General features: G+C 42.5%; 1 protein-coding gene and 1 long non-coding RNA gene across 2 annotated transcripts; both read right to left on the bottom strand.

Moving 5' to 3' along the window:
- Nucleotides 1-15: 15 nt before the first annotated feature.
- On the bottom strand, nt 16-3,224 carry LOC119086529. The gene is made up of 3 exons (XR_005089838.1): nt 3,157-3,224; nt 2,982-3,080; nt 16-888 (listed from the first exon to the last, which is right to left on the bottom strand). It is a non-coding gene; the product is annotated as an uncharacterized LOC119086529 (long non-coding RNA).
- A 623-nt stretch (nt 3,225-3,847) lies between these two features.
- Nucleotides 3,848-16,750, bottom strand: Rfc3 (replication factor C subunit 3). Its single transcript, XM_037198398.1, is given in 12 exon segments — nt 3,848-4,032; nt 4,035-4,068; nt 4,071-4,135; nt 6,106-6,182; nt 8,280-8,378; nt 8,456-8,489; nt 8,492-8,591; nt 9,131-9,312; nt 11,419-11,516; nt 12,882-12,949; nt 15,309-15,446; nt 16,577-16,750. Coding segments are annotated over 12 exon segments (1,071 nt in total). The 5' UTR covers nt 16,664-16,750; the 3' UTR covers nt 3,848-3,943.
- Nucleotides 16,751-26,048: the final 9,298 nt, after the last annotated feature.

Below are 26,048 nucleotides of genomic sequence, written 5' to 3'. Positions count from 1 at the left end.
AAAAAACTTCACAGTCACACTATGGGGTATCACCTATCCTATACTGTTGAATGAAAATTCAGTACAGTGAGCAGACTGCAGACTACACACACACATACACACACACACACACACACACACACACACACAGCACTTCTTACTAGGTGAAATAGAAGTCTGCTCAAAGCATTAGCTCCTGTATATTGAAAAGACCACACTGTTCTTTCTCTATTTGCTATCATTTGAGTTTGTTCACATTACTGTGTAATTTTAATAGAATCAAACTCCATGAATTCCCTAGTATCTAAAATCAATAAATTTATCTAAGTGGCCAGCAGACCAATACTATAAAGCCTAGACTGTACCTACATCTTCAGCCTCATCTCTCCACATACACGTTTTTCCTAGAACATCTTGTTCCCCAACCATTTTTATAGTTCCATCTTTTTAGTGCTGACTGTCAGCTGAAAAAGACCTTTCCCTGAGCAGCCATCATGGCTGTGTATAACTCAGCTCCATTATTATTATTATTATTATTATTATTATTATTATTATTATTATTATTATTATTATTTCACTTTCCTTCCTTTAAAGACTCGTAACATTATCAAATATTCTTGTCTCCCATGTCACCCCCAAGAACATGATGACAACCAAGGTCCTCCTTCCCATCTTCTGTGGTCCACTAATAGTGCACACACAGACTTAATCTGTTCAATTACCGAATGCTAGAAATGATGGTAGTGTCTCCTAGCATTACAAAAGCACTGTGATCACATGGCTTATGTTATGTCCAGCTTATGTTATGAATGTTCAAGATGTCAAACGGGGCCACTTACCTTCATTATTATCTCAGGAGGAATACAGTGAGTTAGGAGCTCATAGAGCCTTCCCCGGACTTCAAGGAGCCTACACAAAACAAAGGAATTGAAGGAACGATGTAAGCAACCAGCCAGTACAGGTCCATTTTCTTACTTGATTTGTCACCTAGATGCAGACAGAAGCTGCGTGACTTGTGTATAGCAATGGGAGACACCCCACTTTAGCTGTCTTTTCAAACAGTCTCATTCTGTAGCCCAAGTGCCCTGAGCCTCACTATGCAGCTCATGCCAGCTTTGAATTGGCAGCAATCCTCCTGCCTCAGCTTCCAAGGACAACCCACCATGGCCAAGGACCAGTTCATTTTTGGAAATTTTTTTTGTTTTTTCACACTTTTTAACGGTAGCTATTTATAACAAGGGCTCTTTATTGTATCACTCACAACAGTACCAGAGAGAAATCAAGACTTTGGGGTGATCTGCTTGTTGTGCAGACCTAATAACCTGAGTTTGATCCCCTAGAACCCATGGTGAAAGGCTAAAATGACTCCCGAAAGTTATCCTCTGATCTCTGCATGTTGATACATACACACGCATGCACACAGCAATAAAAATTAAGAAAAAAGAAAAGAAACTAAGACCTTGAAATGTAAAACTTGAGCCCAATCACACACACCAGGAACTAAATACACTCACTTTACTGATGTATCAAGTACTATGTTTATGCACCTTCTCCAGAGAGAATTTTATGCTTACGGTCTCTACAGAGTGGCTATGAAAAGACTGGCTGCCACCAATCAATCACACAAGTGATGAGGTGACGTCACATAAAGTATGACACCTAGTCCATAAACAATACAGCAGGGACACAGAGCTGACCTTCACAGAAGGGACAGGCAGAGCCCCGGGTAAGCCCAGCCAGGGTAGGCCAACCCGAGTGTCAACTGAGCCCTTACTCAGGCTTCCCTCCTGACATTTTCAGGAGGGTGTGAAGGAAATGCATAGACTGCTGTCAGAGCGACAAAACCTGATATTCCTAACTCAGAAAACAACTGTCTTTTTCTGTAACACATTGCCTGAACCAAAAGAGAAAACAACTACCCAGGGTTCTGAATAAGCTACTGAGAAGATCATTCCAGGTCAATCAAGATACTGGCTTACAAGTTTTCTTAAAAGCCCTCGTCCAAACTCCTTGCTTGCACAGTCTGAGTGTAACACAGCAGAACCCACGAGGTCTCACTAACCACTGCACTAACTGGAGGAGAGTCTTACAAAGCCTAACTTATCAGACACCCACCGAGAAACACACACTCCTCTCACCATTATTCCATCCAAACCAGGGACACTCGGGCTCTCGTGGCTGCACTCAAGTCTATTCTGCACTGTAAATGATCAACTCCCACTAGGGCCCAGGACAGCCTGCTTCTCAGCTGCGACAGGCAACAAGGATGAGGCTGAGGAAACGCCACACTGCCACAGCAGGGGAACCTCAGAACTGCCAGGTTTACTCCGAGACATGGAGCCTTCTTCGTCAGTGAAGCTGCCACAAGTCAACAGCTAGTGGCTGAGACACTTTCATTACTGTCCACTATTGAGTGACAAACCCACAGCTGTGAACGGAAGCCACTTCAGAGTGTGGCAAAAGGACGCTTTCTAGGTACTTTGTACTTCCCTTCCAGAGCCTGTCCTTGGGCACCAACAGTGTGCTGTAGTTCTGGACCCATACTGTACAACCTCTTGGCTCTCTGTAACTAAGTACAAGTACCCTTGGAGGAATAACACACAGTGTCACCAGGAGAAAAATGAAAAGGCTGGAAATCTAAGGGGAAATCACCTGTCAAGGACATTTGGCTACGTTAGGATGAGAGCTGGAAGCTCGGTGTCTTTCTAGCAGATTCTGCATCAATTACAAAAATTACAATTGTTCTTTCAGCCCAAGCACACTTGGTACTTTATGCTGTGCACTAAAACTAAGCTACCTAGTATTTTTTGGGGAAAAAAGATATAAATAAAGTTCAATTTTACATGTTAACAGATTAAAGAAAAGCATAAAACTAGACACACTAACTACTTTGGATCACTGTATTTCAGATCTTACATGCAATTTTTTCCCTTCCAAATGAGGCTCAAGACTGAATTCTACTTGTAGACGTCACTGCGTCTGTGCCTCCCTCACACTGTTACCTCTGTGGGGTCTGCTGACTGACAATAGCATTTGCAGTCTCCCTCAGGTACACCTCCCAGTCCGTCTCGGGGATTTCCTGGTCTTCAGTAAAAGGGTATCTATGAGACACAGAGAAAATCAGTTAACACCACACTCTCCTGTCCCAGAGTGTTCCCTGGTAACGACCCCACTCACTGCTGTACTCGGCAAGCTTCACACATAAGCAAGGCTTCCTGAGGTTTCGGCAGGACTTCTCTGCCACCTGTGAGCCAGTTTCGAAGGAAGAGCCAGACCCTCCTTCTTGCAGACAGTGGATAATACACTGCAAATCTGTAAGACAAAGTAACAAAGAGGAAAAGCACGTGAGGCGATTTCTAACTTCTGTAACATCCCTGTGGAGCCCTTTCACAGTGTTGCTCTGCCTCCTAGAGGACTCCACGTGGCGCTGCTGTACACAATCTTACACGACCTACTGTGCGTGAGGAACTGTCTACTGTGAGGAACTAGTACACTTTACTGACAGCTGTTAAGATGAAAGGAAAATTAGTGCACTCGACTCCCCAAAGGGACCGGGATCCTCACATTATCTACTTCCTCTAACTCCCATTTCCCTAAAACAAAGTAAATCAGCTTAAGGTAGAAGACTAAATACTTCCCAAGACTTCATAATACTCATTTGTTAAAAGACGGATGAAAGAGAACATGTTCTAGATGTGTATTTACCAGTAAACACTTCACTCTGACACCCACTAATGGCTGGCCTGTGGGTCTGTCTGCAGCTGCCTTAAATGACTGATATGCTTCACCACGTTTTAGAAAACAAAGTTTGAGCTGAAATATTTAAGCTTAACCTGACTTACATCTAAAAACAAAAAGCCCACAATAATAATTTAGTAAATAAAGTTAGTTTATTATACCCACAGCCCCAGTACAAATCTGTATAAATGCGACTTCTGAGGTATTGGAGGAACCACTAGCTGCATCAGAACATCATGCCTTCCAGTCCGTCCTCCATGAACTTCTTATAAAGTGCCATAAACTTGGCCACAAACGCCTCCAAGTGATAAATGGCTTGCTGCCCAGCTGCAGTCGATGTTCATAGTAGGCGCCGCCATCTGCGCCACGTCCCCTTTCAGCTGCCCATCGCAGTTGTGTAAGAGCTCGGAGAGCAGCCCTACGGGAAGCAAGGGGGACGGCAAAAGGCAGCCGTGGGGAAAAACAGCCAAACATGCTTATACCTCTCGCCACAAAAGGTAAAGCTTTAACATAGTTTTTATGCATGTATGCAGATATACACATACACACACATACACACACACACACACACACACACACACACACACCACTCTTATATGTGTGTATATATGTGGATATATGTATAAAGCTGTTACTTTTTTGGATGAATCAGCAGTCTTCAACCAAGCCAAAACAAATTAAAACATTAGTATACAATAAAAACCTGGTGCTTATCCAAGGTCTTCTAAATTCTAAACAAAAGAAAACCCCTTGCAACAGTCTGATTAAAGGATCAGATTGGTTTTGCTTGTTTGTTTGTTTGTTTTCCTTTATTGATGATGCAGAAGAAAGGCAGATGCAGCAGAAATTGTATCTTGATACAAGCCGACATTAGGCAGACTGAGCAGGTTGTACATATGTATCAAGTAATACACATACCCACAACACACATATACATCTATGTGAAAACAATGAAAAAAGAGTCATGAATTTTAGAGACCAAGACGGAGGTATGGGAGGCTTGGAGTAGAGAAAGGGAAAAGGGAAATAGAGTAATTATATTACAATCTCAAAGAAATAGTAAAAAAAAAAAAAAAAACTGTATCTTGAACTTTGATCTTTTTCCAGGCTAGAGATATGGAGTATAATGTTCTCTTGAGACCGTGGGGCAAGTGGGGACCATGCCAGTCAGTCACATAGCCCTGACGGCAACAGTCAGTAATCACAGCAGAGCCTCACTGCCTGCTCTGGGCTGTGTGACTGGCAAGTGAACTGTACTAAACGCTCTTCTTACTCGGAGACCAGGTCTCACTTGTGGCCCCAGGCTGATGTGCTCCAGAGACCTTTCTACCTCATCCAAGTGGCTGGAGACTACGCACATGGCACAACATCTGGCTATGCCATTTACAGGACATGTTCAACTTATGGGTTTATCAGGAAAGGAAAAAAAAAAAAAAAAAAACAAAAACCTAAGTCAGAGAGTGTATGCAGGTGCACAAGGGTGCCAAGGATCTAAGCACAATGATGGTTACTGCCATATCCATTACATTAATAATACGGGCAATCCAAATTTTCACCAACAGAGGCCATCTTCAAAAAACTTCACAGTCACACACTATGGGGTATCACCTATCCTATACTGTTGAATGAAAATTCAGTACAGTGAGCAGACTGCAGACTACACACACACATACACACACACACACACACACACACACACACACAGCACTTCTTACTAGGTGAAATAGAAGTCTGCTCAAAGCATTAGCTCCTGTATATTGAAAAGACCACACTGTTCTTTCTCTATTTGCTATCATTTGAGTTTGTTCACATTACTGTATTACTGTGTAATTTTAATAGAATCAAACTCCATGAAATTCCCTAGTATCTAAAATCAATAAATTTATCAAGTGGCCAGCAGACCAATACTATAAAGCCTAGACTGTACCTACATCTTCAGCCTCATCTCTCCACATACACGTCTTTCCTAGAATCTTGTTCCCCAACTATTTTTATAGTTCCATCTTTTTAGTGCTGACTGTCAGCTGAAAAAGACCTTTCCCTGAGCAGCCATCATGGCTGTGTATAACTCAGCTCCATTATTATTCATTATTATTATTATTATTATTATTATTATTTATTATTATTATTATTTCACTTTCCTTCCTTTAAAGACTCGTAACTATCAAATATTCTTGTCTCCCATGTCACCCCCAAGAACATGATGACAACCAAGGTCCTCCTTCCCATCTTCTGTGGTCCGCTAATAGTGCGCACACAGACTGAATCTGTTCAATTACCGAATGCTAGAAATGATGGTAGTGTCTCCTAGCATTACAAAAGCACTGTGATTACATGGCTTATGTATGTCCAGCTTATGTTATGAATGTTCAAGATGTCAAACGGGGCCACTTACCTTCATTATTATCTCAGGAGGAATACAGTGAGTTAGGAGCTCATAGAGCCTTCCCCGGACTTCAAGGAGCCTACACAAAACAAAGGAATTGAAAGGAACGATGTAAGCAACCAGCCAGTACAGGTCCATTTTCTTACTTGACTTGTCACCTAGATGCAGACAGAAGCTGCGTGACTTGTGTATAGCAATGGGAGACACCCACTTTAGCTGTCTTTTCAAACAGTCTCATTCTGTAGCCCAAGTGCCCTGAGCCTCACTATGCAGCTCATGCCAGCTTTGAATTGGCAGCAATCCTCCTGCCTCAGCTTCCAAGGACAACCCACCATGGCCAAGGACCAGTTCATTTTTGGAAATTTTTTTTGTTTTTTCACACTTTTTAACGGTAGCTATTTATAACAAAGGCTCTTTATTGTATCACTCACAACAGTACCAGAGAGAAATCAAGACTTTGGGGTGATCTGCTTGTTGTGCAGACCTAATAACCTGAGTTTGAGTCCCCAGAACCCATGGTGAAAGGCTAAAATGACTCCCGAAAGTCATCCTCTGATCTCTGCATATTGATACATACACACACATGCACACAGCAATAAAAATTAAGAAAAAAGAAAAGAAACTAAGACCTTGAAATGTAAAACTTGAGCCCAATCACACACACCAGGAACTAAATACACTCACTTTACTGATGTATCAAGTACTATGTTTATGCACCTTCTCCAGAGAGAATTTTATGCTTAGGGTATCTACAGAGTGGCTATGAAAAGACTGGGCTGCCACCAATCAATCACACAAGTGATGAGGTGACGTCAACATAAAGTATGACACCTAGTCCATAAACAATACAGCAGGGACACAGAGCTGACCTTCACAGAAGGGACAGGCAGAGCCCCGGGTAAGCCCAGCCAGGGTAGGCCAACCCGAGTGCAACTGAGCCCTTACTCAGGCTTCCCTCCTGACATTTTCAGGAGGGTGTGAAGGAAATGCATAGACTGCGTGTCAGAGCGACAAAACCTGATATTCCCTAACTCAGAAAACAACTGTCTTTTTCTGTAACACATTGCCTGAACCAAAAGAGAAAACAACTACCCAGGGTTCTGAATAAGCTACTGAGAAGATCATTCCAGGTCAATCAAGATACTGGCTTACAAGTTTTCTTAAAAGCCCTCGTTCAAACTCCTTGCCTTGCACAGTCTGAGTGTAACACAGCAGAACCCACGAGGTCTCACTAACCACTGCACTAACTGGAGGAGAGTCTTACAAAGCCCTAACTCATCAGACACCCACCGAGAAACACACACTCCTCTCACCATTATTCCATCCAAACCAGGGACACTCGGGCTCTCGTGGCTGCACTCAAGTCTATTCTGCACTGTAAAATGATCAACTCCCACTAGGGCCCAGGACAGCCTGCTTCTCAGCTGCGACAGGCAACAAGGATGAGGCTGAGGAAACGCCACACTGCCACAGCAGGGGAACCTCAGAACTGCCAGGTTTACTCCGAGACATGGAGCCTTCTTCGTCAGTGAAGCTGCCACAAGTCAACAGCTAGTGGCTGAGACACTTTCATTACTGTCCACTACTGAGTGACAAACCCACAGCTGTGAACGGAAGCCACTTCAGAGTGTGGCAAAAGGACGCTTTCTAAGTACTTTGTACTTCCCTTCCAGAGCCTGTCCTTGGGCACCAACAGTGTGCTGTAGTTCTGGACCCATACTGTACAACCTCTTGGCTCTCTGTAACTAAGTACAAGTACCCTTGGAGGAATAACACACAGTGTCACCAGGAGAAAAATGAAAAGGTTGGAAATCTAAGGGGAAATCACCTGTCAAGGACATTTGGCTACGTTAGGATGAGAGCTGGAAGCTCGGTGTCTTTCTAGCAGATTCTGCATCAATTACAAAAATTACAATTGTTCTTTCAGCCCAAGCACACTAGGTACTTTATGCTGTGCACTAAAACTAAGCTACCTAGTATTTTTTGGGGAAAAAAGATTAAATAAAGTTCAATTTTACATGTTAACAGATTAAAGAAAAGCATAAAACTAACACACTAACTACTTTGGATCACTGTATTTCAGATCTTACATGCAATTTTTTCCCTTCCAAATGAGGCTCAAGACTGAATTCTACTTGTAGACGTCACTGCGTCTGTGCCTCCCTCACACTGTTACCTCTGTGGGGTCTGCTGACTGACAATAGCATTTGCAGTCTCCCTCAGGTACACCTCCCAGTCCGTCTCGGGGATTTCCTGGTCTTCAGTAAAAGGGTATCTATGAGACACAGAGAAAATCAGTTAACACCACACTCTCCTGTCCCGGAGTGTTCCCCTGGTAACGACCCCACTCACTGCTGTACTCGGCAAGCTTCACACATAAGCAAGGCTTCCTGAGGTTTCGGCAGGACTTCTCTGCCAGCCTGTGAGCCAGTTTCGAAGGAAGAGCCAGACCCTCCTTCTTGCAGACAGTGGATAATACACTGCAAATCTGTAAGACAAAGTAACAAAGAGGAAAAGCACGTGAGGCGATTTCTAACTTCTGTCAACATCCCTGTGGAGCCCTTTCACAGTGCTGCTCTGCCTCCTAGAGGACTCCACGTGGCGCTGCTGTACACAATCTTACACGACCTACTGTGCGTGAGGAAGCTGTCTACTGTGAGGAACTAGTACACTTTACTGACAGCTGTTAAGATGAAAGGAAAATTAGTGCACGACTCCCCCAAAGGGACCGGGGATCCTCACATTATCTACTTCCTCTAACTCCCATTTCCCTAAAACAAAGTAAATCAGCTTAAGGTAGAAGACTAAATACTTCCCAAGACTTCATAATACTCATTTGTTAAAAGACAGATGAAAGAGAACATGTTCTAGATGTGTATTTACCAGTAAACACTTCACTCTGTACACCCACTAATGGCTGGCCTGTGGGTCTGTCTGCAGCTGCCCTTAAATGACTGATATGCTTCACCACGTTTTAGAAAACAAAGTTTGAGCTGAAATATTTCTGGAAAGCTTAACCTGACTTACATCTTGAATGCTGGGAGCAGGCACACGAACTGCCAGGCACCTACTGCGAATCGGGGGTATCACCTTAGACGTGGAGTTACAGCACAAGATCAGCCTGCAGGTGGACATGTACTTCTCCATGGTCCTGCGCAAGGCATGCTGAGCATCCTTTGTGAGTTTGTCCACCTCTGTCAATAATACCACTGGGTCAAAAAGAAACAAAACCAGCTTCAGCTGGGGGCCACTCAAGCCTTAAGTTAACTTCTGCCTTTACTGTGTCCTCCCTCATTAATAGACAGGAAATCCTGAATATGCCTGATGTTCCACTTTACCTTTGAAAAGGACAAATCAGATTTAGAGAAGATGAGGGTATTTTCATTTTTTTTAAATGTTATAATCAAACAAGACGAAGAAACACTGGTCAAAATAAAGTTAAATTAGGACTTCTCAGTTCATTTCAGCCTTTATCATAACAAAGTTGCAAGACAAGGATGTGCTGAGCTACACTGTAAAGTCTAAGGAATTTGTTAATACTTTGGAAATCTCTGATGCAAGAGTCAGAGCCAATGGGTACAGCCCGCAGGAAAATCTGGAAGGATGTACAGGAAGATGGGATCTGGCTGCAACCGAGGACCAGTCAGTCCTGAGTAGTTCAGGAACTGTGAATAGGCAGGGGATGAATCCAAGTTTTGTATTTTTTTTATTATATTAACAAGATGTTTCCAAAGGACGGCAGTAGCATCAGGGTTCCCCTTAAATGTCCACAAACAACCTTGATGTGTAAGTCAAACTGCATCCACATTTGCACAAAAGGGACAAAGACAGGACGCCAAGCTTGAGTGGCAGCAAAAAGAGGACTCCACGACACTTGTCCCCGCTGTTAGAATGTGAAACCAGACTGCCCACAGGACACACTGGGAATCACAGCCATAAGAGAGCAGAAGTCGTAAGCAGGAGCAGGCCCCATAGGGCCCAGCCTGTGGCTGAGAACACAGGACCTCATACAGTGAGAGCCGAGCAAGTCGTTGGTTCTGAAAGTAACAAAGGCAGCCTCCTGCTAAGATGATGCTCTACACAGAGCCCAGCAGGGGTGAGAGGGACAAGGACAGGGATGTAGAGTGGCAGGATAAACAGGTGGTACCTGCAGCACGAAGCAGTGCGCTTCACTGCTTTCTGAAAATAAAACATGGGAGCATCTAAGTCCCAAACCTAGAAAAACCCCCTCTGGTCTGCTACTTTCAAAGACTACAAGAAACCTACCATTATTTTTTTCACATTTTGTAAAAAATGGTCAACAGAAAATAATCACATTGAATTCAAAGTTCTAAGAAAACCATTACTTTTCATGTAACCATAAATTTAATGGGAAAATGTTAATCTAACTTTGGAAGCATGAGGACCTGAGTTCAGCTCCGTAGTCATGGAAAAAGCTGGCCATAAAACTCAGAGCTGGAGAAGCAGAGTCAGAAGCATCCCTGTAGCTCACACGCCTGTCGGCAGAGCCAAAGTCACTGAGAGACTCCCCCTTGTGAACTAGGAAGACAGGAGTGTCAACCTCTGGCCTCGTGTGCACTTGCACACATGTGCACTGTACATCACATCATGCCTCCTACACCACAGACACACATACAAACAATAGGCTAAAAATAACTACAAATAATGCAAACAATAAATACATATACAAAAGAAAAAAATACACCTGCTTTTTTCTCCAAAATGACAAAGATGAAAAATAACAACATGCAGATTAGATAACTGTTTTGGAGAAATATAAATTTACGTTGTCCCTCATATGAAGAATTTGACAAAATACATGACAGGCATCAAATGCTGGCATTTTTGTCATCACAAAATCTTATATGTAAGAAATGCATGCATATAAAAAATACTGGCGGGCAAAAATCAGTCAATAATGGCTGTCCAGGAGATGGGTAACAGTCAGTTTTCATTTTCTTTGTTCACAGTTGACAACAGGAAGTTTTGGTCATAAACCAGTTTTTGAAATCATGTTTCTTATTTTAAGTGGTGTGTGCTCCCAGTACTTTCTCTGAAATGTCAAACAGGCACAGACAGGAGACTGTGAACACATGGGCAGAGACCAGGGCTCGCATTCATTTGTCTTTCTTTCTTTCGAGGCCGGTCTCTTTGTGTAGCCCAGGCTGTCCTGGAGCTCGCTGTGTAGACCACACTGGCCTTGCACTACAGAGATCATCCTGCCTCTGGCTCCCAAATGCCACCGTGCCCAGCATTCATTTTGAACTTCAATAGAAGGACCCCTGGTGCTCGGCAGCTTCCTAGGAAGCACTCACCTTTGAAGTCTCTTTGGGAGCTGGTCTCAAGCTGCTGTGACTGTGCCACGGTCTTCAGCATCTCCTGGATTACGACCCGGTCGCTGTTTCCCGCATCACTGTACAACAGGAGAATGACGGGTACATGGATGCAAATACTCACCAAGTATTACACCCTTACTCTTCATCGGTTATTACAAGAAAAATGTCACCAAGTTTGCCTTCTTTTGTTTCATGTTTAAGACAGGGTTGTTTTTATATGTGGCCCATGTTGGTTTTGAATTTTCAATCCTCCTCCATTAGCCTCCAGGGCATACCACCATGCTTGGCTACAACTGAAGATCTTATGGTTAAAATTTTTGTTGAAACTAGTATTATCTAATTACTATTATAAACCTTTAAAATTGAGATGTTTTAGGCTCATTAACAAATTTCAATTGTATTCCCACTGAAAACATTCAGTGTGTTCTCACAGTAGTATTACGACTTAAGGAGAAAACTAACAGTTTAACAAATATCTTGCTACTACCTTACTCATTACAGAAAGACCTAATTATATCTCATTTGTCAATTACTTTATAATTACCCACACAGCCATTAAATTTCCCTCTACTTGATACAGCTCAATCAGAACATCTGGACTCTGGTGATTATTTTCCCAGCCAAGAGCTAGTAGACTCCCCAAGTAGCCTATGGAGCAAACATGTTAGTTTTATAACTCGATCCAGTCCTGATCTTTCCTCGGAGTTACTCTACGGACTGAAGACAATTCACGTAGAATACACAGAGTGCCTGCGCCAAATCCACACACACGTGAGCCTAAGACTCCCCCATCCTCTCCCTCCATTCTACTCCTTCCTCTTCAGAGACACTCACCTCTGTCACACGGTCCAGGGTGGCCGCTGCCCTAAGGACCTCTGATCTGTAAACCTCCAAAAATGTCACACAGAACCCTGACACTTTCCCAGCTTGGATACTGCAACATGGATCCCCAGTGTCCCCCCAACCCCCATAGCAGGACTTGGATCTTCTATCTCTGTAGGCATCCAGGCACCGGCTAGTGACCACCATAATCTTCTAATTGAGACAATGAAACACAAAATCTACCAAAGAAGAATGGTGGCCCACATTTAGTGTCTGAAATACTCATTCCAGACAGGACCAACTTTTAGACAGCTTTGTTCATGCTCACTGCACTGACTGAGTCAGGATATCTCAACAGAACTCATGCAAGGAACTGTGGAAACACTGAGTTCTGCAGAGTGAGCGGACTTCAGTGAGAGCACAGTAGGCCAGCACTAGGCCGTGAGTCAAGCATGCAGCTTTAATCTGCTTTATATCCCGAGCTTCCAAATGTACAACAGTATATCAAAAAAATCACTCTAAGCTGGAGGACAATGACCGTGAACTATTTTTTTTTTTTTTTTTTTTGCTAGAAATTGTAATTTCTAACTACTTTTCTAAAAATATTAGTAGCAATTTACCTGGGATTAACTTCAAGGTGGTAGTTACTGGCAATGGTGCTGATTTCAATTTTTTTTTTAGATGGAGTCTGTGAAGGAAACAAGAATCTACTCAACATTTACTTATTGGCTGTCTTCTTTTTTTCATGTATCACCAAATCTCCACTGTCAACTACCTGCAGTCTTCCATGTTAGTACAGAAATAAAGGAAAAATAGTCATAGGATCCATGTTCCATGAAAAATAAAACTATAAAAAGAGGAGATCTCATACATACCTGTTTTGCTTTTCCCACTTAATAATGTGTCTTCCTTGAAATCCCTCTCAGACAACTGGTGTGAGGTGATGACCATGTATCAACTTACAACATGCATGTTCTGCAGCTAATTACCTTTATGGATTTTCACTTTGTTGACACTATGCATGTCCATGTCAGCTGTCTATAGACCCATTAGCTGAACAAGAAACAAACATCTGGCTATTCAGTTTCTGGATGGATTCTGATCTTGCTGTTTATAATACAGAACAGACTCACACTGCTGGGCTGTCCCAAAGCTCCCATCCCTTACATGTCACTGCCCACGCACATTTCACCCTGTGATTACTTGCTGTTCTAGACCAAGGTGTCTCTCCGCTATCTATCTGAGAGACCATTATCTGGCATGCCCCTCACATACTTTATGCTAATCATTCTCTGCTGGGTCGGCTTATCCTATGACTTATGGACCTAAAGTCACATGCTCTAAATACCCACTTCTTTTCTGTAGCTTTCATGTTCTCCTGCCCATCAGTAGCTCACACAGTCAAAGATACGTCATTCTAAAGTAGTCAGTATTTCATCCTAACATGTAAGTCCTTAAATCACATAGAACTGAACTTCATAACCGTATGGCACAGGATTCATCTTTATTTTTCCTCCAATAGATGACCAACTATACTGGCTCAGCCTTTCCACTAAATCAATACTCTGCATGCTTGTGGGCTATTTGGTTTCATGGCTGAATCATTATATTATTGTTTTAGACTTAAATTCTCATTTGCCATCTCCTAAAAGCCCATGTCACAGTTTGGATAGGCAACATCACTACAGACTTAAGTACAGAACCTCAGTCCTCAGCTGGTATTGTTATTTTGGGATGTTCTGGAAACACTAGGAGGTAGGACCTACATAGAAGAAGAGGTGGACTGTGGACCTGGGGTGGGTCCTTGGGGATCTGTGCCTGGTCCCTTCCTGCCTGATACTCTGCTCCCTATCCACTGTCAGAGGAAGCTCTTCCTTCATAAATTTGCACTCCTATGACTTTTCTGCCTCACCTTGGGCCTAAAGGCACCGTCAACTGACCATAGACTAAATCTTCTGAAATTCAAGGCATAGGACTCAAGTTGATGGACTGGACTTTACTGCAATTTCTGATCTCACAAAATCAATACACCGCAATAACTCCCCCTCCTTCAAATAGACCCATCTTCCTAAGTTAGTTTGTGTGAGGCAACCAGACTCCATGGATGAGAAAAGGGAATAAATATACCCACTCCACTTATCCTCTTCGTAACTTTATCTCATTTCAGAAATGGAATTTACGATGGCATTACAGATGCTAAAAATTGGGATTATAATTAAAATTTATACCATAACTTGGGGAAAAGACTTTTAAATATTAAGCTCACCAACCAAGAGCATAGTTCGTGTTTCTACTCATCTTTTTTTTTGTCTTGTAAGATAATACATTTCTTCTGAGATATCTCAACATAAGCCTAAAATCCATTTACCCTCCCGAAAATTCTATTAATAGCATGACCACCCACACTAAGCATTTTTCCTTTTCAAAATGCAATAAGACACTCCATTAGAGGCCATGAAGAACTTGAAAGAAGACACAGCACGTTCCCTACATAACTTCAACACAAATACAATCTGGCCAAAGTAAAAAATAAACAACCGCAATCAAGGCAGACTACAAACTACTGTTGGTAAAGAACTGCTAATTCTGCTGGGCTGCGGGAACACTTTAGAGCATTTCAGAGACTGGGGAAACGGAGGAGCAAAAGCACTTGCTGTGCATGCATGTACAAGCAAGATGACCCCAGTGCAGATCCCAGACCCCATGTAGAAGCTGGTAGAGAGGACTAATGTCTGTAATCCCAGGGCATCCTCACAGGGAGGTGGGAGGCAGAGGCAGGAGAATCTCAGAAGCTGCCAAGATCAGCCAGCCTGGCTTAGGAGATGGCAAAGAAATTCTTCAAACAAAATGGAAAAGAGAGGATTCACAGCAGACAGTTATCCTTCTCACCCCACCTACACACACACACACACACACACACACACACACACACACACACTTTAAGTCACACACTAGGCAGCCTCTGGTGGGGAGGAGTGTATACATAACCAGGATTGAGAACCCCTGCCAGATGAAAACATCTGTAGAGCCTGACATGAGATGCTTACTGTGATAGTTTGATGCTCAATTCTCAATTTTTCTACCCCGACACCATAAAGTTCTCGTAGGATACACATAATTCTTGTCTTTTTTCCAGCACCTGATGGTCCATATACTAGGAGGTGAGGGAAGTCACCACACTGCACCTAGGGAAAAAAGAACATGGCATTTTGCTCTCATCAAACCCAGGTGCTCCAGGTTAGACAAACTACTTTTAAAGTACTAAGGTATTCTGTTTACCATCCAACTCCAATAGAAAATTTATCAAACTCTGGAATGTTTATTATTCTCTGGGTCCTAATAATCTAACTTGCATGCATTAACACAGAACATGGAGGGCACAACACTAAATGCTTAAAAAGGGGAACTCCCTAAGCAAGCTCTCTGAAGGACACTTTTGAAAATAAAAGCTGGTGGAATTCAGAATAGAGCTCTGTAACTGAGACAGATGCTCGTATTGCCGGGGTTCCCCAAAATGGTTCTCTTGCTAAGAAGTGGGTGCACTGATTTCCTTGCAAGTTCACTGGGGAGGTAAAGGGAAACTTCACGTAAGGGATGTTAGGGAAAAGACAGCAGTAAGAGAGTGCTACTAGACTAAACAGCACTATGGGCGTCGGCTTGATCTGGTGAGAAGACGTAGCCTGTCTAAAAGCAAATTTATTAACGCAAGGGAATATACATTAAACCCCTGCTCTAAAAATATAGTCCCAAGTCAGTACAAGTAGCCTTAGAAATCCAATAAAATGTATCCATCCTAGGAAACTTAACGTTAAAGCTGTAAAGAGAACCGGTGTGCATTCACATGAAGTACACTGCTCGGTTTTTTTTAATTGCACGCATTATCAACAAAAAAAGGACAACTAAAACATATCTTCTCCTCTCGAGTCTTCCAAAAACTCTCATACGGAGGACAGAGGCATTTGTTAAAATAATTCCCCAGTTTCAGAAAGGACTTAGCAGTGATTCCGAAGAGGTTAGTAACTAGGAACGGGATCCAGAGCACCGTCTCCTCCTTCAGCTTTCCAGCACACACCTGTAGCAGCAGAGCCTATCCGCCCCGGGCCCTCCTACAGCCGGGGCTTGCTCATTCTTCTCCCTCGGTCTCCGCCAGGTCCCCACCCCAAGCTCACGGAACCCCCGCAGCAGAACCTGCACCGGCGGAGCCTGCACCGGGGGAGCCTGTCCCTCTGGCCCCGTCGCGGGCACTGGACGCCGGCCTCCTCGCCCCTTCCTTCCCCTTCCCCGCCGGCTTCTCTCCTCCCCCCGGCCTGCTCACCAGGTTGCGCAGCTGCGCCGCCTGTTCCTTGTGATAGTCCAGCCGGGCCAGCGAGCAGGGCCGGTACTTGTCCACCCAGAGGCTCATGGCAGCCAGGGTCCCGCCGCCACCCAGACACAAGACGAGTTTTCCCGCGAGCGCCAAAGCGCGCGCCACTTCCGGCAGCGGGCGACTTCCGGATCCGAGACTACCGCGTCCGATTGGGGCCTGAAATAATCACCCGCCTAGCGCGCACACCTCCTCCACCGCCACCCACCCCCACCCCACCTGCACCCGTAACCAACCGGGTGCAATCCTTGTCTCTTTGTTCTCACCCTTTGTGTCGCCCTTTGTGACATTTTAGAAGACATTCGACAGGATTAAAGACACATCAATGGTAGCCCGGGCAGGTATCCAATCTGGATGCTTAGGAGAAGGAAGTTTCCTCCATTTCGTTCATAAAGTCATTCAAATTTGTGCCACAGAGTTGTTTTTCCTCTTTAATTTTTTTCTTTTAATGTCAATGAGCGTTTGCCTACTTGCATCTTTGAACTATATGTGTTCTTGGAGCCCTTAGAGGCCAGAAGAGGACATCTAATCCCCTGCCTTTAGGGTTACAGACAGGTGTGAGCGGCCATGTGGGTGCTGGGAACTGAACCCAGGTCCTCTAGAAGAGCAGCCAGTGCTCCTAACCACTGAGCCATCTCAACAGCGCTGGAGCTGTGTTCTTGTCACTGAAATTAACCCTACTTTGGGTTCCTCTCACAGGCAGATGACCAGTAGAGTTTATTGAATAAAATAGGGGAAGGAACAAAGATTAACCTCATTTTAATTTATTTTTTATCTCCATTACACAAAATTCTTTTTTTTTTTTTTTTTTTTTTTTTCTTTCGAGACAGGGTTTCTCTGTGTAGCTTTGCGCCTTTCCTGGAACTCGCTTTGGAGAGCAGGCTGGCCTTGAACTCAGAGATCTGCCTGTCTCTGCCTCCTGAGTGTTGGGCTTAAAGACCTGTGCCACCACCACCCGGCAACAAAATTCTTAATGGATTGAAAAAAGAAAAGAGAGAGAGAGAGAGAGAGAGAGAGAGAGAGAGAGAGAGAGAGAGAAGAAGAGAGAGAGAAGAAGAAGAAGAAGAAGAAGAAGAAGAAGAAGAAGAAGAAGAAGAAGAAGAAGAAGAAGAAGGAAGGAAGGAAGGAAGGAAGGAAGGAAGGAAGGAAGGAAAGAAAGAAAGAAAGAAAGAAAGAAAGAAAGAAAGAAAGAAAGAAAGAAAGAAAGAAAGAAAGAGAGAGAGAAAGAAAGAAATCAAAGTAGCATGAAAGACTACAGAAGACCTGTAGGGAAGAAGACACGGAGTTAACATGCTATTTTGTACAGAAAATGTTTGAAAATCTTCCAGTTAAAAGGCAAAATGTGAAACACTTGGGAAAATATTCTGTATATCAAGCCCACACAATCATGGTGGCACTTAGATGCACATCTCAAAATATGCTTTTCTAGTTGTAATGCTGATTGCATATTTCCTTTTAATATATATATTCGTGTGTGTGTGTGTGTGTGTGTGTGTGTGTGTGTGTGTGTGTGTCCATGGAGGCTAGAAGAGGGCCTCCATCAGTTGGAATTACAGTTGATTATGAGTTGCCTGACAAGGGTGCTGGGAACTGAACACAGCAAGGGCTCTTAACCCCTGAGCCGTCTCTCCAGCTCCTTGATTGCTTATTTAATGCATGCTTTTCTCAATGTGTCCTTACTCAGAATCCTGTCTTATGATTAGAAATTCTTTCAGGGGGTTGGAGATTTAGCTCAGTGGTAGAGCGCTTGCCTAGCAATTGCAAGGCCCTGGGTTCGGTCCTCAGCTCCAGAAAAAAAAAAAAAATTCTTTTAGGACTGGAATTGATTTCCAGATACACTTAGTAGCCTTCTATCAATATGCTAAACCAGAATTGATTGTGCTTTCCTGTGAACCCTTATGTTAAGTGAGGTAGAAAGGATATTACTGAGGAAAATCAATAGCACCCCCAACTCTAAGATCCAGTTCCTGATTTCAAGAAACTTTCAGAAATGAATTTGGACCTTCTGCCTCAGGACATCTTCTTCATTTACAGTGGTGAGGAGCAAATGCACCTTCTAGATAACTTTTATTCAGTGTCCACAGAACTGGGCCCATTACCCTGTCCTATACTCAGGGATACTTCTTTAGCTGCCCTAATATTGCAAAAGAAAACCCTCCATGGTCTCTATTCTCTGGAATGAAGAAACAAGTTCTGAAGTGAGAGTGTAAAGGAAATCAGAAGCAAAGGTATTGAAGGACCATGTCTATAGCCACTGGGATTGTAGTCATGGAAAGACTCATGGAGATGAAGGGCTGTGTCTGTAGATACTGGGATTGTGGTCATGGAAAGACTCATGGAGATGAAGGGCCATGTCTGTATACCACTGGGACTGTGGTCATGGAAAGATTCATGGAATGTGAGGTAGGTGCTACAGTAACCCATGATTTGGCACTAATGTCCAAAAGCATGACAGCTTCAATAAGACCGATAGTCCATGGTGGATCTGACTATGTGCTTTAGTGCTATGTTCTAGGAGACTGAAATAAAGGAAAAAATAGCTCATGTAGGCTTACTTGATTTCACAATACAAAACACAGGTGCTCCCATTCATTTGGATTTTAGATAACATTTTAGTGTATGTCCCAGGCAACATTTGCAGTGCAATTAATTTTTATCTGAAATTAAATTTGAATTGGGTGCCCTGTATATTTATCTTACAATCACACTCAGAATTCTTCAATTTAGGAGACCTGGGAATTGACTAGAAAGTGGGGGACGAATCCTCAAAGCTCTGCTTTGCTCCCTGCAGCAGCTTGAGGAGTTATTTCCAGACACCTGAAAGCACGATGTGATGGTTAATCTTGCTTGTGATGGGATTTGAGATCACTACGGAAAAGAATCTCTGGGTGTGTCTGTGAGGGATTATCTGATTGGTTAACTGAGGTGGAAAACCCACCCTAAACACAGGCAGAGCTAATGTAGAACCTGCTCTCTGAAGGTAGTAAAGCAGAGAGCCCATGGTGTGAATTGCAATTTACTCACAGATGTTGCCCTGAGAACAGATGCTGGGTTTAAAATAAGAAGAGCCTGGAGCATTGAGGAAATGGATAAGATGGCTTGTTCTGGGTATGAGAAAGTCAAAATAAGCAGGTAAGGAGGACAAGGCTCTATGCCAGCAAACCCGGCCTCCCAATGTCCTTGGAAAACGTTAGGAATTATTGTCTTTGTAGACATTCCTCCTTCTGATGCTGCTGATTTCAACAAACTAAATTGTAAGTCAATATGGCTTCTAACAAGAGGGTTCCACTTAACCTTCAAGCCCACTCTGTAGACATGGAGCTGAATATGAGGTAGCTGAGAAAGGCTGCAGCTACCTCTTGGTGGCTGGAGAGAGTTCACTCTCCACATGGTAGAGCTACAAGCCAGTCATGCCAGTGTGAGAACAAAGAGAGCTTAATACAAGTACAGCACTTGAAATGCCTGCAAGGTTGGAGGTAGCAGCTCCATTCAGGGACTAACAGATAGCAAAGATCAGCAGCCAATAAACACAAGTTAGAGGTGGGAAAAGAGGGCTTCAAATATCCCTCACTACAGGGGCAGGAAGCATTACCCAGGCATCTCCCTGGCTGGGCTGGGAGAAGGTTTACAAAGCACACGAACCCTCTATTGGCTCAACACATGATCACCTGAAGAATTAACCAATATCTGTAGATGTTACCTCAGTGGTTGTACTAAAATAAAATAGAGTTCTAAGAATAAGAAAAAAATGAGAGCTTACATGTTCAGCACACAGCTGTTAACATCTGTCCAAACAGGCACAGTGAGGGGTGAGGGAGGCACAAGAATGATGGTAACCAGACAGGTGTCAGAACAGAGGGTCATTTGTAGTATGCTGGGATGTTAGCATCAAAACACGTGACTTTTTCAAGAAAAAATGCACAGCCCTAGAATGGATGTGGATGGATGATAGACTGGAAGAAGACAAATTTACTTTTCTATAATAGTAAGTGTTATGTATTAATAGCCTATTAAATTTGTTCTTATGGTCCTGGAATCTAGTTCTCATATATTAAAATAAGCATCATCTGAAACTGGAGAGAAGGTTAAGAACACTGGCTGCTTCTAAAGCGGACCTGTGTCCAGTTCCCAGCACCCACATGGCAGCTCATGACCATCTGTAACTCCAGTTAGAGGGGACCAGTTGCCCTCTTCCGGCTCCATGGGTACTGCATGCATGTGGTGCACAGACATACATGCAGGCAAAACACCTATCCATAGATTTTTTTTTTAAGAAAAAAATAAAAATAGATATGATGAACACCAACTGACGATTTCTGTTGATAAATGTAATATTCTGTGCCTTGTCACTCCTAAATCATTTAATGTCTGTAGCGGGAGAATTTCTCTCCAGCTCCTGCCAATCCCTGCCAGTCCCGGAGCCCACTTATAAAATAAACACACCTACTCTTATAGTATTTAAACTGCTCAGCCATTAGCTCAGGCCTACCACTGTCTAGCTCTTACTCTTATACTCAGCCCATTTCTGTCCATCTATATGTCGCCACGTGTTCCGTGGCTTTACCTGCTGCCTCTACATGATGTTCCCTGAAGGGCAGCTGGTGTTTCCCTTTCCCTGTCTCCCTCCCCATTTCCTCTCTCCTCTCTGCTAGTCCCGCCTCTACTTCCTGCCTGGCTACTGGCCAATCAGTGTTTTATCTATACAGAGTGATATCCACAGCAAATATCTTTGCAAAGATTATACAGTTACAGATATTAGGTGTGACACAGGTTATCTCTCTATTTTCCAACCCTAGTGCCTCTTATGCTGACATCTAAAACCACATTAGTTTTTCTGATTGCTTTTTAATTTAGATGTGGTTCCTCTGTGAGGTTTCTCTCTGTATTAGATAAAGAATGACAGGTGGAGGGGAGATTGAATCTCTTACTTCTGCTCATTATAGATACATTGACTGGAGCCCTGTAAATTACACCAAGAAAGACAGTTTAATGGGAAACACACACACACACACACACACACACACACACACACACACACACACACACACAGAGAGTAAAATTTATATGACACAGGAAGCTTCCCAGGGAAATGAAAACCCAAAGAAAAAATTTTAATGTTTTTATAGTTTAATAATAGAGTGTGAAGTGTGAGTCATTGCCCAGAGGAAGTACAGCGTACAGCTGACAGGAGCAGGCAAAAGCACCTTGGCTGAGTACTGCGTTTTGACTTCAGTCTCAATTTTACCTGTAGGGTGAAACAAAGTTCAGGTTCCCAAGCCCTAGAGGAGCTGGAAACCTTCCAATAGCTGACCAACCTCCTCCTTAAACTATAGAAATAGTCATTATGCATCTTTAGCTTGCTAGAATCTGATTGATTGGACTGAAGGCTTGCATTGTATACTGGTTGACAATGGTGGAACATTCAAGGAAGCCCCTCATCTCTAAATCCTGATTGGTAAAAATCATGACTGTAACTTGGCAATAAATGTTTGTGATTTTTGTGCTTATAAACCCCACTTCTGCCCCTGCTCAGGCTGTCAGGGGAAACAAGGCTCCCCAGTCCTTGTCCTGAATCCCTGATCATCAGTAACCTACTTATGTGGTGATTTTAATAAAATCTTTGGAACCCATTAAGTGTGGTCTCTCTCCTTCTTCATGTTACATAACGGGCTAGGTGTCACACAGGCAGGGATGGTGTTCAAATGCTTAGAAGTGAGGATGCTCCCTTCCTTTCAGTCTGGGAGGCTCATCTCCCCAGTGAGGGTCTGTGACATGCTTCAGACAAAAGTCAGAGAGTTTTCCCTGCTTTGTCATTTCTCAAATTCCCTCAGCTTATAATATAAAAGTTGCTATTTTAGAGGGAGAGGGGGTATAATGTGTTCCATCACAGATAAGCACTGTGACCCCCAAAATTCTTCTGTTGAAAAAGTGGAAGGAAAGCCAGATGGTGGTAGTACATGCCTTTAACCCCATCACTTGGGAGGCAGAGGCAGGCGGAGTTCAAGGCCAGCCTGGTCTACAGAGAGAGATCCAGGACAGGCACCAAAGTGTACAAAAAACTCTGTCTCGAAAAACCAAAAAAAAAAAAAAAAAAGAAAGAAAGAAAAGAAACATAAGTTACCAATAAGTAATATTCCTTTCTATTTATTTTATACATCTATTTAAAAGTGGTAGGACAAGACTAAAGATGTAACATCAAAACCATTTTCTAATTTGAATAGTTACTGTTTTAATTCTAAATTTCAAACACTACTTAAAACATACTAAGTTCTACCAATGAAGTAAAACACAAAAGTTATGGGAATGTTATGATAACTTACAAAATTTAAGATACTGTTTGGTGTTAATAAAATTTTTTAAGTCAAAGTATCTTCAAACTGATGACTGAACATAACTTCATCTTCAAAATAAATTAGTGATGATGAATATTCAAAATCCTGATAATAAAAGACACAGCAATTCAAACTTCCTTCTGCAGGAAAGTAGCTTCTAGTTATTTTAAAATGAGGACATGAAGAAATGAAGAGCTTAGTGGCATATCTAAAAGATAATCATCGGAGACAGAAGAGAAATTAATAATCCTGTTAGGTCCCATTATCCCATATTTTGTATAATAAAATTGCTTATGGTTCATGGTATGGTAACTGTTACTGTAATATATTCTCACTAGGACCATTAGATTAAGCTAAATATCCCCAGAACTTTCTTTCCACTTGAGAACTGATTTCCAGGTGACAGGTAAATGATTAAATGCTAGTGACTAAATGGTCTAATGCTCTCTGCTTTATCTTTGTGTATCATTCCGAACATCCATTGTTTATTTTAAAATGGATTAATCTTCAAATATACAAACACAGATAAATGTACTTTTTTTTTTTTTTTTTTTTTTTTTTTTTTTTGAGACAGAGTTTCTCTGTGTAGCTTTGCGCCTTTCCTGGAACTCACTTGGTAGCCCAGACTGGCCTCGAACTCACAGAGATCCACCTGCCTCTGCCTCCCGAGTGCTGGGATTAAAGGTGTGTGCCACCACCGCCCAGCCATACTTTCTTATACAATACACACACACACACACACACACCACACACACACACACACATCTAAAATCAGCAAAATTCTATTACCACATTAAGCCACAGCAGCAGACTTTCCGTTCTCATCTGCTGCTATGATCCTATGGTACTAAAAGGCAGGGAACATTTGTATTAATGACAATTAAATGATCCCAGCCTCCACTGGCTGCTCTTGTGGAGGATGTAGACTTGGTTCCCAGCACCCACATGGGGGCTCACAACCACCTGTAACTCCAGTTCCAAGAGACTCAGTGCCCTCTTCTGGCCTCTGCAAGCACTGCACACACATAATGTACATACACACATGCAGGCAAACACTCATGTACATAAAAAAAATAAATAAACCTTAAAAAGAATAGAACAACCATATGATCCAGCAACATCACAGTCAGAGGTATAACCAATTAACTGAAGCAAGATTTTGAAGAGATACTCATAAACCAGTGTTCTTTGAAACATTGTTCACTACAGACAAGAGATAAAAGTAATATATGATTATCAACAGATAAAGACAACATCGGGCACTGAATATGTAGCTTAGTGGTGGAGCATTTGCTTAGTATGCCCAAGGCCCTAGGTTCAACCACCAGCACTGCTAAAAAAAATATTGAAAAGCAAAAATAAATGAATAAATAAATATGTCAAAAAATTGGAATATATATCAGAATATAATTTAATCTCAAGCAAGGAGGAAATTCTGTCATATGCCACAATACTGATGGAACATGAAGGCATTTTCCTAAATGTAATGTACCAGTGCTGTGACTCTACTTCCACGATGTGTCCGAAGTAGCCAAAGTCATAGAAACAAAGTAATATGGCCGCCGTGGGGCCAGGGAAAGACATATATGAAGTGTTGCCTTTGAGTGGGCACAGACCAGCAACACAACGATATCAATACGGTACGTCCTGAGTTGCACACTTAAGACGGTTTAAGAGAGTAAATTTTGTGTTGAGTGTATCGTACCATGATTTTCTAAAGGAAAAAACTGTGTGTTGTCATAGTCAGAAGAAAGAATAAATAGTAGGTTTAGTTTTTAAGCCTGTGGTCTCTGTATGAGATGAGTCTTGTAGCCTGGACAAAGACTATTTCCAAACTTGCACCCAAAATTGAGGCTAAATATGCATGTCTATGTGCAAAGCCTAAAGGGGAGACTTGTTTTTAAAAAGTTAAATGATCATTTGGCCACTGCACCATCTCCCTAGCCCCATGCCCATGTATTTTCATTGGCAGAGAGGAAGTATAGGATAGGTACATATAATGATCTCACCCAGTTAACATTCTATTGGGAGGAGAACTGTGGTCCTGTTGATGGCCATGCATTCCAGCTGTATTTCAGGCTAAACAGCTGCAGGTTTGGGCAGCTTTCTTGGCTACATATTAAATCTCAGCTCCTCTCCATCATTGTTCAGGCATTTTGTTTTCAATAGGATTGGGCTCTGAAACACCCTTTTACCACCCTCTTAGAGGACTAGTGTAGCTAGAGTTTTCCTGCCTTGCCCATAGTCAGGACAAATCTCTATCACCCAACAGTCCCACAGCCGCTCAGACCTGACCAAGTAAACACAGAGACTTATATTGCTTACAAACTGTATGGCCATGGCAGGCTTCTTGCTAACTGTTCTTATAGCTTAAATTAATCTATTTCCATAAATCTATACCTTGCCACATGGCTCGTGGCTTACCGGCGTCTTCACATGCTTCTTGTCATGGCGGCTTCATGTCAGTGGCTCCCTCTGTCTTCCTGTTCTTTGTTTTCTCCTCTCTGTTAGTCCCACCTATATTTCCTGCCTGGCCACTGGCCAATCGGTGTTTTATTTATTGACCGATCAGAGCAACAGATTTGACATACAGACCATCCCACAGCAGACTAGTCTATGTGTATAACTGTGATTATTGGTGCATGGGAGCAAATTGTAGTCTTCTGTGTGTGTTTGTTTGTAGTGTCTTTCCTAACACAAGTGTCATTCTGTAAATATCATAAGGAAGACTAGCAGAAAAATATGAATTTAGACATTGGTTTTTCAGACCCATCTTAGAATACGGATCTTTGGCCAGAGAGGATGCGACATGCATGAAAACATCAGAATAATTATATTTTCTACCACAGTCCAGTGATTAAATGTCTATCCTACAATATTTAGTGGATTTGCACTTCTTTAGATGAAAACTACAGAACACTTGGCATAAACTGCTCCCATGGGTATTTGGTTCATGTAAAAGCCATTCCTTGGGAACAGATAATAAAGAGAGCCTATAACCACCAAGTAGTCTCTATGACTCTACTGCTCAAGAAATATTGTGGTACACCCAAGAGATCTGAACCTGAGAATGAACAAACAAACAACCACCT

Source organism: Peromyscus leucopus, chromosome 23 (genome assembly GCF_004664715.2).
Source record: "Peromyscus leucopus breed LL Stock chromosome 23, UCI_PerLeu_2.1, whole genome shotgun sequence".
Classification (NCBI taxonomy): Eukaryota; Metazoa; Chordata; class Mammalia; order Rodentia; family Cricetidae; genus Peromyscus; species Peromyscus leucopus.
The sequence above is the reverse complement of the archived record's forward strand: the minus strand, read 5'-3'. Positions and strand labels throughout refer to the sequence as shown.